The sequence below is a fragment of the Osmerus mordax genome, chromosome 17 (genome assembly GCF_038355195.1).
Source record: "Osmerus mordax isolate fOsmMor3 chromosome 17, fOsmMor3.pri, whole genome shotgun sequence".
Classification (NCBI taxonomy): domain Eukaryota; kingdom Metazoa; phylum Chordata; class Actinopteri; order Osmeriformes; family Osmeridae; genus Osmerus; species Osmerus mordax.
In genome coordinates, this window is record NC_090066.1 from 6466861 (window position 1) to 6477803 (window position 10943).

At 43.1% G+C, this 10943-nt stretch overlaps 2 protein-coding genes across 26 annotated transcripts; one reads left to right on the forward strand and one right to left on the reverse strand.

The window, feature by feature from the left end:
- Nucleotides 1-3031: 3031 nt before the first annotated feature.
- Nucleotides 3032-3964, reverse strand: tnnt2c (troponin T2c, cardiac). 24 transcript variants are annotated; one of them, XM_067254259.1, is made up of 2 exons: nucleotides 3947-3964; nucleotides 3032-3823 (listed from the first exon to the last, which is right to left on the reverse strand). In XM_067254259.1, the coding sequence occupies exons 1-2, from the start codon at nucleotides 3962-3964 to the stop codon at nucleotides 3062-3064; spliced, it is 780 nt and encodes a 259-aa protein (XP_067110360.1). In that variant the 3' UTR covers nucleotides 3032-3061. The 24 variants fall into 24 exon arrangements, with proteins under 24 accessions (XP_067110360.1, XP_067110356.1, XP_067110343.1 ...); XM_067254255.1 differs by having other exon boundaries at nucleotides 3032-3832; XM_067254242.1 differs by having other exon boundaries at nucleotides 3032-3901.
- Nucleotides 3965-6663: 2699 nt separating this feature from the next.
- On the forward strand, nucleotides 6664-8761 carry LOC136960277 (transcription termination factor 2, mitochondrial-like). Of its 2 annotated transcripts, none has more exons than XM_067254708.1 (2): nucleotides 6664-6750; nucleotides 7228-8761. In XM_067254708.1, exon 2 carries the CDS (start codon nucleotides 7235-7237, stop codon nucleotides 8369-8371), a length of 1137 nt encoding a protein of 378 aa, XP_067110809.1. In that variant the 5' UTR covers nucleotides 6664-6750; nucleotides 7228-7234; the 3' UTR covers nucleotides 8372-8761. The 2 variants fall into 2 exon arrangements, with proteins under 2 accessions (XP_067110809.1, XP_067110808.1); XM_067254707.1 differs by having other exon boundaries at nucleotides 6691-6750; nucleotides 7225-8761.
- The last annotated feature ends 2182 nt before the right edge of the window (nucleotides 8762-10943 follow it).

Consider the following 10943-nt stretch of genomic DNA (forward strand, 5'->3'; position numbering starts at 1 on the left):
AAACGTACCAACAAAAGGAACACCTCCAACTGTAGTACAGCTGCAGCCACTGAAAACTCATAGTAACGACCCCTTCATTTGAATCAGGTGTGTTGGAGCAGGGAAGCTTCTAGGGCAGTGGGCCCTGAGGACTAGTGTTGAAGACCACTGATCAAACCAATAAAACTAATCTTCCAATTGCAGATACTGTTAATGATTCATTGGAAACTGAGCCAACAGGCATTCTTTGGACCCTCAATGACCCTCTTGGAAGATGCAATAGAGTGGTGGAGCTCAATGGCATATGGGCCGCCCACAGCACAGGCATCGCTTACATTCCGCTCTGTGCCATAAAACCCTGCACACCAAAATCTAGCTATGTGCGTGGAGCCAAACTGACTTTTTAAAGTTATGGTTCTCTATGAACTGTGGTCTGACTGCTGTGAAGAAGTACTTAGATTGGGGACTTAACTTTTTGTTGGTTTTGCTTCTAACGGAAAAGAAGGTCGCTTTTGTCACTATCTAGAGAATGTCTGTCCACAACACTCTTTATCCCTGCACCCCCCCCCCCCCCTTCCCCCAATTGCATCTAACGATTGATAACTACTCTACATCCATACACACAAATGCACTCCACTTACTCTGCATTCCAAATATCTTTGCACAAGGAAATAGTACTGCTCTGCTGCTGAGTTGACATTTGAGTTTATTGCAAAGACAAAGATTTCCACTCAAACTCAAAAAACTTTTAGTTTTTTAGTCATCAACCAAATGCATGTGAGTCAACATTTGTGTCTGATCAGTTTATGAAGAGCTACAGCCCGGACTGATGGCAAGGGCACTGTGTCTTTGCATGGCAGCTGTCAATCTAGCCTTAGTCATTGTGTCCTCTGGCCTCTGCTGGGCCTTAATGAGCAGGCGACGCCCCCCCTGGTGACACTGCAGCTGCTGTCACGGTTCATGCTCTCTCTCTCTCTCTCTCTCTCTCTCTCTCTCTCTCTCTCTCTCTCTCTCTCTCTCTCTCTCTCTCTCTCTTTCTCTCTCTCTTTCTGTGTTTCTCTCACACATGCTCACATTTTCTCTCTTTCTTTTTCGGTCTCTCTTCCTCCTTCCCCCCCTCGCTTTTTTATTTCTTCCCCCCTCTTTCCCTTTCCCTCTTTCTCTATTTTTATCTTCTTCCATCTCTTTCTTTCTCTCTCTCTCTCTCTCTCTCTCTCTCTCTCTCTCTCTTCCTTGCTTTCTTTTAAACTAGGGTGTGCATTGCGATTGAGGATTTCCTTTTACTCTCAGAATGCCTTCAGCAGTTCACCACTTGTGGATGTGTAGGAACTATCTAAAGAAACATCAATTCATACTAAGAAACATCAAATATACAATTTATTTTAAATGAATGTTTTGCAATTGAACCACTCTCTCACTTTTGTAGATATATTTTGCATACCGATGCAGTGAGGAACTATTGCACCACATAAACTCTGTCCGTTATATCATCAATAAGAACCCCCCACCCTCACTGTGAGATGGGGGTGGAGCTGGATTGGAGTTGGCCTCCTGTAGTCTCTATGGAAACCTGTTGGCAAACAGCAGTGTCTGGAAGCCTTTAATAGATTCTCACGGCTACAAGAACAGAACAGCACCTGGGTGACGGGCAGGCAGGCAAAGCTAAACCACAATCTAAACCTCACAGGACAAATGTTTCCCCGACACCTGTCTTGACAAAGATTTCATTCTGGCGCTTTGATTTGTGTTTGCTGAGTGTTTGCCATGTGTTTTTTTGGTTTCCCCTGCTGGGAATGTGTTGAGTGTGATTTCAAAGGTGTTGGTATTTTTTAGATAGTGTAACAACTGGTAGGGGGCCATCGTAGTGTAGCAAGGGGACCGGGGAACAGTCTAAGATAAGGGTCCTTTGAGTACACTTAGGTATCAGAAAGCTCTCTGTAATGAGAAGGCTGCAAACCCCTGGGTACTGCAATCAGCACGTTGAGCAGAAACTACAAAGAGACCATAAAAGGGCTGAGGGATTTGGTTTAAGATTTAATGTTTACAGAATAGTTATAAGCTTGAGGGAAAGACTTTGGATGGACAGTTACTATGAAAGAAAGGGAAGATGAATGTGATTAGTTAGTTAGTGGAAGGAAACTTCAGCGCTACTATTTCATATAAATACATTCAGCGGCACAGTGAATATTTCTTACAGTAGACTGGTGACTTAGTGCCATCTAGTGATTGACCAAGCCAATATAAAAAAGCACTTATTGAACACTCCTAATGAATATAGTAATTCTGTATATTTATACTTGATGTTGTAATCCACAGCTAAGTGCATTTTAATGGGGTAGCCACATACTAAACAGGTACAGTACATTACTGGTTCTTTTCTCCCATTTGGTGGAAGGTGCCTTCTAATGCCAGACCATAAAAACCATGTAACTGCCAGCTGTCTCCCTGGGGGGCAGCACTCAAGAAGCTGGGATTCGTTCATCCATCTATAGTTAGCTCTTTCTCATCCCAGTGCTGCAGAACAGTATTGCCAAGCAACAGCAATAGGGATACACTGCATATGTTTGACCCAATACATCAACAAGAAACATAGGAAAACATATGACTATATGTGCGGTGTAGGGGGTGTTTATTTTTCGATTAGCTGATTTTTACTGTGAGCAACCCTACTGAATATAAAGTTTTAAGATGTAATCAACATCAAAATTGTATTTGTGGAATAACAACATTGCAACAAGCTTTCACAGATTTTAATATCATATAATCAGGCACACAGCTACCAAATGACCTTTTCCATAAATACCAGGACAGAATTAGTGTTCATTATGTGAAGTAAAAACTATTGATTGATTACACAACTACAAGCAACACCTTGTGCAAAAACTTGTTGAAGACATTACTGGCAGTTCACTCACAGATATGTAGTAGCTAACTTAAATACCCCCCCCCCCCACCACCCCCTACCCCCTAACACACACACACACACACACACTAGCAAATACAAAAACGAACATTTATTACATGTTGCAGAAGTTACAGAAGGTAGTGGCACTCTGCATGGTCCAGTGGTTGAGACTGATCCTCAGTGTTTGGCTAGTTTCCCCTTGGCCCCCCTGGTGGTCTTGTTGGCCTTGGAGCCTCTCTGGTGGTCACTGACACGGTTCCGCAGCACGTACACGTCGTACTTCTGCCTCTTGAGCTTCTCAGCCAGCTCGAACTTCTCAGCGTGGAGGTCTCGCAGCCACGCCCACAGGTCTCGGGCTTTCTCCGCCAGCTTCTCCTGGTTCAGGTGGTCGATGTTGAGGGGTTTACGGCGTTCCATCAACGCCTTAGTCTTCTTCTCGCGCTCGGTCAGCTTTTTACCCTTTTTCTGATCCACCTTCTGCAGGTAGCCCCCAAAAGCCTTGTTGGAAAATGTCTTCTTTTTCTTGGCCTCCTCTTCGGCGCGGACTTTGGCTACTTCCTCCTCGCGACGCGCCCTCTCCTCGGCCAGACGGGCCTGCCGCTCCCGGTCCTGTTCAGCACGAACCCGCTGCTGCTCGGAGCGGTCAGAGCGGCGGCGCTCAATGCGGCTACGCAGGGCGACCAACTCCTCCTCCTCTTTCTGACGGCTGGAGAAGTGCAGCTCTATCAGGCTCTGAAGGTCGTTGAAGTCCTTCTCCAGCCTCTTGCGGTGAAGGTCATCAAAGTCCAATTTCTCACCCTCGGGGAGTTTGGGGAGAGTGATGTTAGGTATGTACATCTTATTGTGTTTTGGTTTGTTTTCCCCCTCCTCGTGTTCCTTCTCTTCCTCATCCTCCTCGACATGCTCTTTTTCTTCTTCTTCTTCTTCTTCCTTCTCTTCCTCTTCCACCTCGGCTACCTCCACCTTCTCCTCTTCCTCTTCAGCCTGCTCAGTTTCTTCTTCTTCTTCTTGCTCTTCCTCGTTCACCTCCTCCTCTTCCTCCTGCTCGTAGTCCTCCATAACCTCCTCTGTGTCTGACATGTTGTTGATACTGCCTGGTGGACAGCCCAGAAGTGGCGAGTGGAGCAGGATTTCACACACAGACCAGCTGGTGTACGAAACACAGATGAGTGAGATCTCCTGTGTGGCGGCTTGGGCTCTTTTAAGGGTTTCTCATTACCATGTGACCAACTCCTGACCAGAATTCACTGCCTATTGGTCTGGCACGGGGGGAGACTGTTAGACGGATGGAATGGAGTCTATTTTTCCGTTACCAAGTCTTGTCTACTCTCAGCTCCACCCATTTATCCCCCACAAGACCTCCATCCTGAACTTTGACCCTGGAACCCCCCAACCCACCCCCGATTCCCTCTTATCATTCCTTTCTAAGGACCGGAGGAGAGGCTATTTCAGACACACAACAGATGCACACACATGTTGCCCCCCATCAAGGGCCACAGTGCATCCTCCTCACACAAAGGTTTATATAGGGATCCGAACCTTGTTCAAACAGTTAATACTTCTCCCTAGTGTTCTTTCCAACAGCATTTAGTCAAGAAAAAATAAATATGCATGCAAAATTTACCAACATATTGTGGATGTAGGCCAACTGGAAAATATGATTTAGAAAAAAGCTTTCCTTGCACACAAAATGATACTGCTGCTACACACTGTTTCAATATATTGTTCACAAGCAAATACATTATTCAAAGCTTGGCAACTGGCAAAAGGTACATTACAATATCTAAACTACCCTGAACAGGCTCATAAAAAAAGAGGATTTACCTTCACATGCTAGTACCTTTGTTGAAGAACATCAACAAATGTAATAGCTACTTTTCAATTCAACTTGGCCTTATATAACAATTTCTCTGAAGAAAGAAAAGGTTTTCCTTCAGTGAACTGAAAGGTAGGACAAGTAGGACCTGTAAAATTATTCAAATCGTGTATTTGACCGCTTTCCTTGTGTTCCAAAGGAAAATTATCACCCTGGTAAATGTCAGTTGAAAAGATACCTCCTGACCAGAACAATGACATCCAAGTTGAGCAATTGCTTCGCCCCGTCTCCACTTTGGAATGTAATTAAAACATTCTTGCAATTGGAGAAGGCGGCTTTCAGCACGCTGGATTACAAAGTAATTGCTGCCTCTCGTGTTTACTTCTCAGTCTGAAGGCAACAATAGAATGCTAATGTAAAGTACTCAATTATTCAGCTCTTGAGTTGCAGACACTCAAATGGAAAAATGCTGTTTTAGTGGATGGATAATTGACAGACAAACAGGTGCTGTGTGGTGTCTGTGGCTAATGAACTTGGGGAATTCTTGTGAACTTTTCAGTGTGAAACGTTCCTGTTTAGGAAACAGGGGCCTGTCTCAAACACTGGGTCATCTAGGGGGGAAGAGTTCTCCTTTAAAACCAGGCTGTTTACCAATGGGAGGGTGGAAAGAATATGTCAAGATTCTCAAATAGTAAAGGAAACAATGTACAGGAAATTCTCCTGCAAACAGCATTAGACATCCAACAAAATCCCAACCATGTGCCATAATCTTGAATGCTACCATTCTACAGCTTTTTAGTAACGTAACAGGACTCGCATCCACAGATTTCAACACACACCACTGAAGCTCAAGGTTTACAATTATTTCCACAGTAGTTGGTGGTACGGTTACAGTAGGCTGTATTTTGTTGAACCAAGACGTACAGCCCTTCAGCACTCAACACAGCCCTAGCAATGCCTAACATGTGGTTAACAGGTGGTCTAACTTTAATAAAGATTACACAGTTGGGACGAGACAAATGTCCATAAATAGAAGCACAGAAGCTACAAATGACCTGCAGTGTTGAACTCCTCCCATGTAGCCGCACCTCATGTCATATTAGCATAGCTCTTTGCAGGGGCATAGGTTTCATGTCCCACCCTCCCACTTTTTGCAAAAGGCAAATCTGTCCCCTTCTTCACACACTTTTTATTAAGAAAATGATATATTATACTATATTGTATGTCATATATTATACAATATTATATTATATTTATGAAAAACTGCTGAACCCGCCCACATTTGAAAACAAACCTATGCCCCTTACTCATTGATTAAACCAATGATTCTTAAACAAATAATTGTTATATATTAAATATTAAAACTCCTCTGTGATTGAACTGTAAAGTTACATCGAAATAAATCACACATTCCAAACAAGATCATGTGATGGATTTTTGATAATCTGCTCCAATTGAGACAACCCAACCTGTGTTTGCGTCAGTTTATTGTTAATTAATTGTTCTCTAAAAAGACAGGCGATAGTGCCCTCATCTGGTCAAAATACATGATAGCAACAAATTTACTGTACATTAAATGCTGATTGGGAAAGTATACTCTCTGCTATAACAATGCAACCAAGTAGGATTTTAAAATGTCTCATCTCACTCTTCTCTTATACCTATTTCCGCCGTATTGTACGTCATAAAATCAATTTATTTAGATGTTATATCAGTTTGCCAAGTCACAGCAACTCGTGAACAGCCAGGTCACCACAGTGTCCATGTGATGTCACACAGCATCATCGGTGCACGTGTAGGACGGCATGGGGTACGTTCGATTTGTTTAAAATATTTCTCCGCATGGGCGGTGTTTGCTTGCTAGGCTTACTCTATTGGTTTAAAGAAATAAACTGCGTATTCGTGGCTACCCTGTAACTTAAATGAAAATGCTGTTACGAAAGCGTGTGGCATGCACTTTGTTTCTGTCTTCGGGTAATGTAACAGCACACAAATGTAGCCTACAGCCTTCCATAGAAAACAGCTTGACAGATCATTTGTTTAAAACCAGGTAAACTATTCAGTTTAGTTGTGAATTATGCAAAATATAAGTAGGACGTAATGTTTTGATTGTAGCCTCGGACGTCTGCTTAGGTTTTTCCTTTTGAGATGGGTAATACATAGCTTTTAGTTTTTATTCGCTTTAGTAGTTTAATGTCTTATGACGATAAAGTGATATGCATCAACAACAACATGCATGTGTCTGTAGCCTGAGAAACATCGTTATATGTTCGTTATATGTTCGTTTAATGTTACATTGGTGCATAGTGACACGGTGTTCCCAAATCCATGCCCATGACTTGCTCACCCTGGCACAATAGGCCACCTCAAACATGTGATACATGATTTGGTTATATGTTTATTTTGCTATCTCTTTCGCACTCATATGTTTAGAATTCTTTTAAGACAACAGCTGCACTTACAGAAATACATCTGTAGCGTGAATGTACTGTCTCTCAAAGGTCACTTTATTCTGTGAACCCAGCAGCGCAACAATGCTCCGTGCCACAACTGCCTCCATATGTGTGTACTGCCAGAGGATGAGGGTCTTCACCTCTCCTAGCGGGGCTCCATCTTCAACCCTGACCAGCAAGCGCCCTGAGAACCAACAGACAGTGGACTCACTCTACGACCTGTCAGTGGACATCCGCAAGGTGCGCAAGTTCAAGGGCTGGGTCCTGTCAGAGAACCCGGCGTACGTATGTGAGACAGCAGACTTGCTGAGAGACATGGGGGCCGACACTGCCGCTATTGCCAGGGTCCTGGAGACCCACCCCGAAGCGGTTCTGTGTCGGCCCGAGGACGTTGCTGCCCAGCGAGACCTGTGGGCCACCGTGTGCCCCAACCGCCGCGAATTAGTGGGAATCATCGAAAAGTTTCCCGCCTCTTTCTTCACACTGACTCACCACACCAACCAGCGCGCCAACATCCACTACTTCCAGAGCCTTCGCCTCAGCAAGCGAATCATCAGCAAGCTGATGGCCAGTGCCCCCCAGAGCTTCAGCCGACCTGTGGAATGCAACCAGGAAGTGATCCACACGCTGCGGGAGACCTACCTGGACCTGGGAGGGGACGAGGGCAACCTGCGGGTCTGGCTCCAGAAGCTGCTGAGCCAGAACCCCTACATCCTATTGCGTCCTGCTGAGGCCTGGAGGGACAGCCTGGGCTTCCTGAGGGAGCAGGGCTTCTCCACAGAGGAGCTCCTTAGCCTGGTGTCCAGCCTCCGGGCCTCCATCGCAGAGCTCCAGCCGGCAGCCATGCGCCAGGCACTGGACTACACCCAGGCGGCGCTGCAGCTCTCCCACGTGGAGCTGAGGGAGACGGTGCTGCGCTGCCCTGCGCTCCTGTACTACTCTGTGCCCACCCTGGCGGGCCGCCTGCAGGGACTGCTGGACGTGGGGGTGAGCATGGAGCAAGTGAAGGAGATGCCCAACGTGCTGGAGCTCACCACACAGATCGTTCTGTACCGTATCCAGAAGCTAGCGTCCTACGGGTATGACGTGAGGGGTGGAAGCCTGGACGTTATTGTCGGTACAAAGAAGGACTTTGAGATGAGCTACGGCAAACTGCATCTCAGGCAACAAAGGCCTCTCTTCAACCCTGTTGCTCCTCTTAGATCTGCTGAAGAGTGAATGTGAAACTGACCATATCGGCTAACTAACTGTTGCACTGCACTGTAGCTATTTAAAAGGAGTTTTTGTGTTCCGAGTTTCACAGTGAAACACAATTGTTCGTTATGTAGACCCATGGGTCTGCAGTGACATAAATCAGTGAGACTTTGTTAGGAGAATGTTATAGCATTCTTTGGAGGTTTTATTTACTCCTCTAATATTAGCCACAACTTGAAGATAATTTGAGTTGTCACAGCATATAAAACAATGTCACCTGCACCTAATGGTTGAGTATGAAGTTGACTGATTTCTGCTAACTGAAGATTGTATCCAAACCGGAACAGTGCAGAAGATCTAGAGTTCTACACTGTAATGGAGACTTTGTTGTAAATAAAAGGATGTTGGATTCCACTTGAGTGTAATGTCCCATGCTTTCACGTAATATAAAACAGTACATTATATGGATGTTATGACTTTCAATTGAATTGTTTATTTAAGAAATAACAGTATACAATATAATGGTACATTTAAACAATAATATAGTGCAGTTACTTTTTTACGGTTATTTACTGTACATTATAATACAATTAGGGGGTTATGCTACAATAAGAGGGAAAACAAACATATATTCACTGCAGACAGCTATACAGCATACACAGTAAATTGTGAGAAAAATGTGTCAACAAAATAATGAAAACAGAACTTCTAAAGTACTGAAACAAGTAGGCCTAAACAGGTTATTAGGAATAAGCTGAATTCCACAACAGGTAAGGAAATTATACAATTACCAGAATATATTATGCCTATGAACTAAACAATTAAACCCTCTGGAATAAGACCATGCACTATTATTTCTTATTCCAAAAACATTGAGTAAACAATGACGATAGGATCCTCATTGCTTTCTTATAAATGCCTCACATCAGTATGTGATAGTGATCCCTGTCTCATAGTGACTGTACTGGCAGACTGTTTCCACATTGCCAGGACTCATTCCGCACATGTCTTTTCCCATAGTATTCGAAATCATACTTTTCTTTGTCTTCTAGTGCAATTGTTTCCTCAAAATGCTTTTCATTATCCTTGTGTTCCTCCGGTATGTTAGAACCATATATCAAAGAAGCACAAAGCATTTTGAGCTCAGGTGGTATGTAATCTTCAGTCAATGCCAACTTGTGCAACTCAAGTTGAACCCCGGCTTCAATCCTTTGCTTTTTAAATATGACTGTGGAGAGGGATCGGAAAGAAATCAATGTTGATTATATAGTTTTAATAAAGTTGCCAACTCGGAAATCTATGAATTCATATTTGTATAAGATGTTCTCACCATGCTTAACCACAAAGTAGACCAGAGCCAGAATCACAACACAGATGATTACGATGAGTTTTAAAGTAAACTCCTTCCACTCTGAAAAATTGTTTCCTGGTGGACTGATGTCTCCATGATCAAGAGTGAGACCATCTGTAAAGAACCCACATTAATCCAAGAAAAGTCAATCTTCATTTTTGAAGGAAACATTTTCAGGGTCATAAAAGGACAGAGATCTAAGGATACCAATTTATTCACTACAATGTCTTTTTTTAAACATCTCACCCCACAAAACAGAGATGATGTTCTTAAGGGTGTGGACTTCACAGCGGTAGCTCCATTTCTTCATGTATTTGTCGTTTAAGAGCTCCATAGTCACTCTTATCAGGATTGATCCTTTTCCTAAATGCAAGGGTCCAACGGTTCTCACCTGATCCATCACAGACCCATTTCTGGTCAAATGGACCTTCTGTATTGAGAGGTCAGTGCTTGTAACATGACACCTGAGAGACACTGTCATTTTGAGGAAGTGGTTTACCAAAGATGTTTATGTCTGGAGAAAATCAAAGAACAAATGATCCAGTTAAATTTAAACATAAGATTTTTTATCAAGTTTTGACATTTTCAAAAATGTATTAAATAAGACACCTGTATTAGTAGCAATCATTTCTTGTCTTCTCTTCAGAATAAGGACAAGTATAGAAGGACAATCATCTTTCAGAAACCAAACTAGTTTGTTTTTATGAATATCTGCTGAATTCCATTTCCGTTCTATGGGGACTGCCAGTGGAGATTCTGATTTCCATGTCCGAGAGTTGGAATTGAAAGTTAGAAAGTCAGTCCCATTGACAGCCCACTTATCAAATGTAGAGTTGGACTTTTGGTCTGATGAGTAGGTGCAGCCACTTCGTCTCTGGACTAAATCTGGGAGAGGGTAAATAATAATAAAAAAATTAAAGGTAATATAATGAAATTCTTAGAAAATAGATACATTTTTGGGTAAACATTAAGTTAAACCAGCATTGGCTTTAGACTTATCCTGCCACCTCGCAGCAATACTGTACACAATATTTTAAAAAGACAGTTCAAACAGCTCACCCACTCCCATGTTGGTTAAATGAGATATTTCCACAAATGAGTTCCTAAAGTCCCAAACTTCGTTAGAACAGTCTTGGATGCTCTCTTGCAATTTCATGTTGAAAGATGGTTGATTGTCTTCAAAGCGTCGTCTGAGCTTTTCACCAGAATTTGCAGTCTCACAGTGAGAGATAGAAATCCCGTCAA

Coding starts and splice junctions, on each gene's coding strand:
- tnnt2c (XM_067254239.1), bottom strand. CDS start 3,964: ATGTCAGACACAGAGGAGGTTATGGAGGACTACGAGCAGGAGGAAGAG.
- LOC136960277 (XM_067254708.1), top strand. CDS start 7,235: ATGCTCCGTGCCACAACTGCCTCCATATGTGTGTACTGCCAGAGGATG.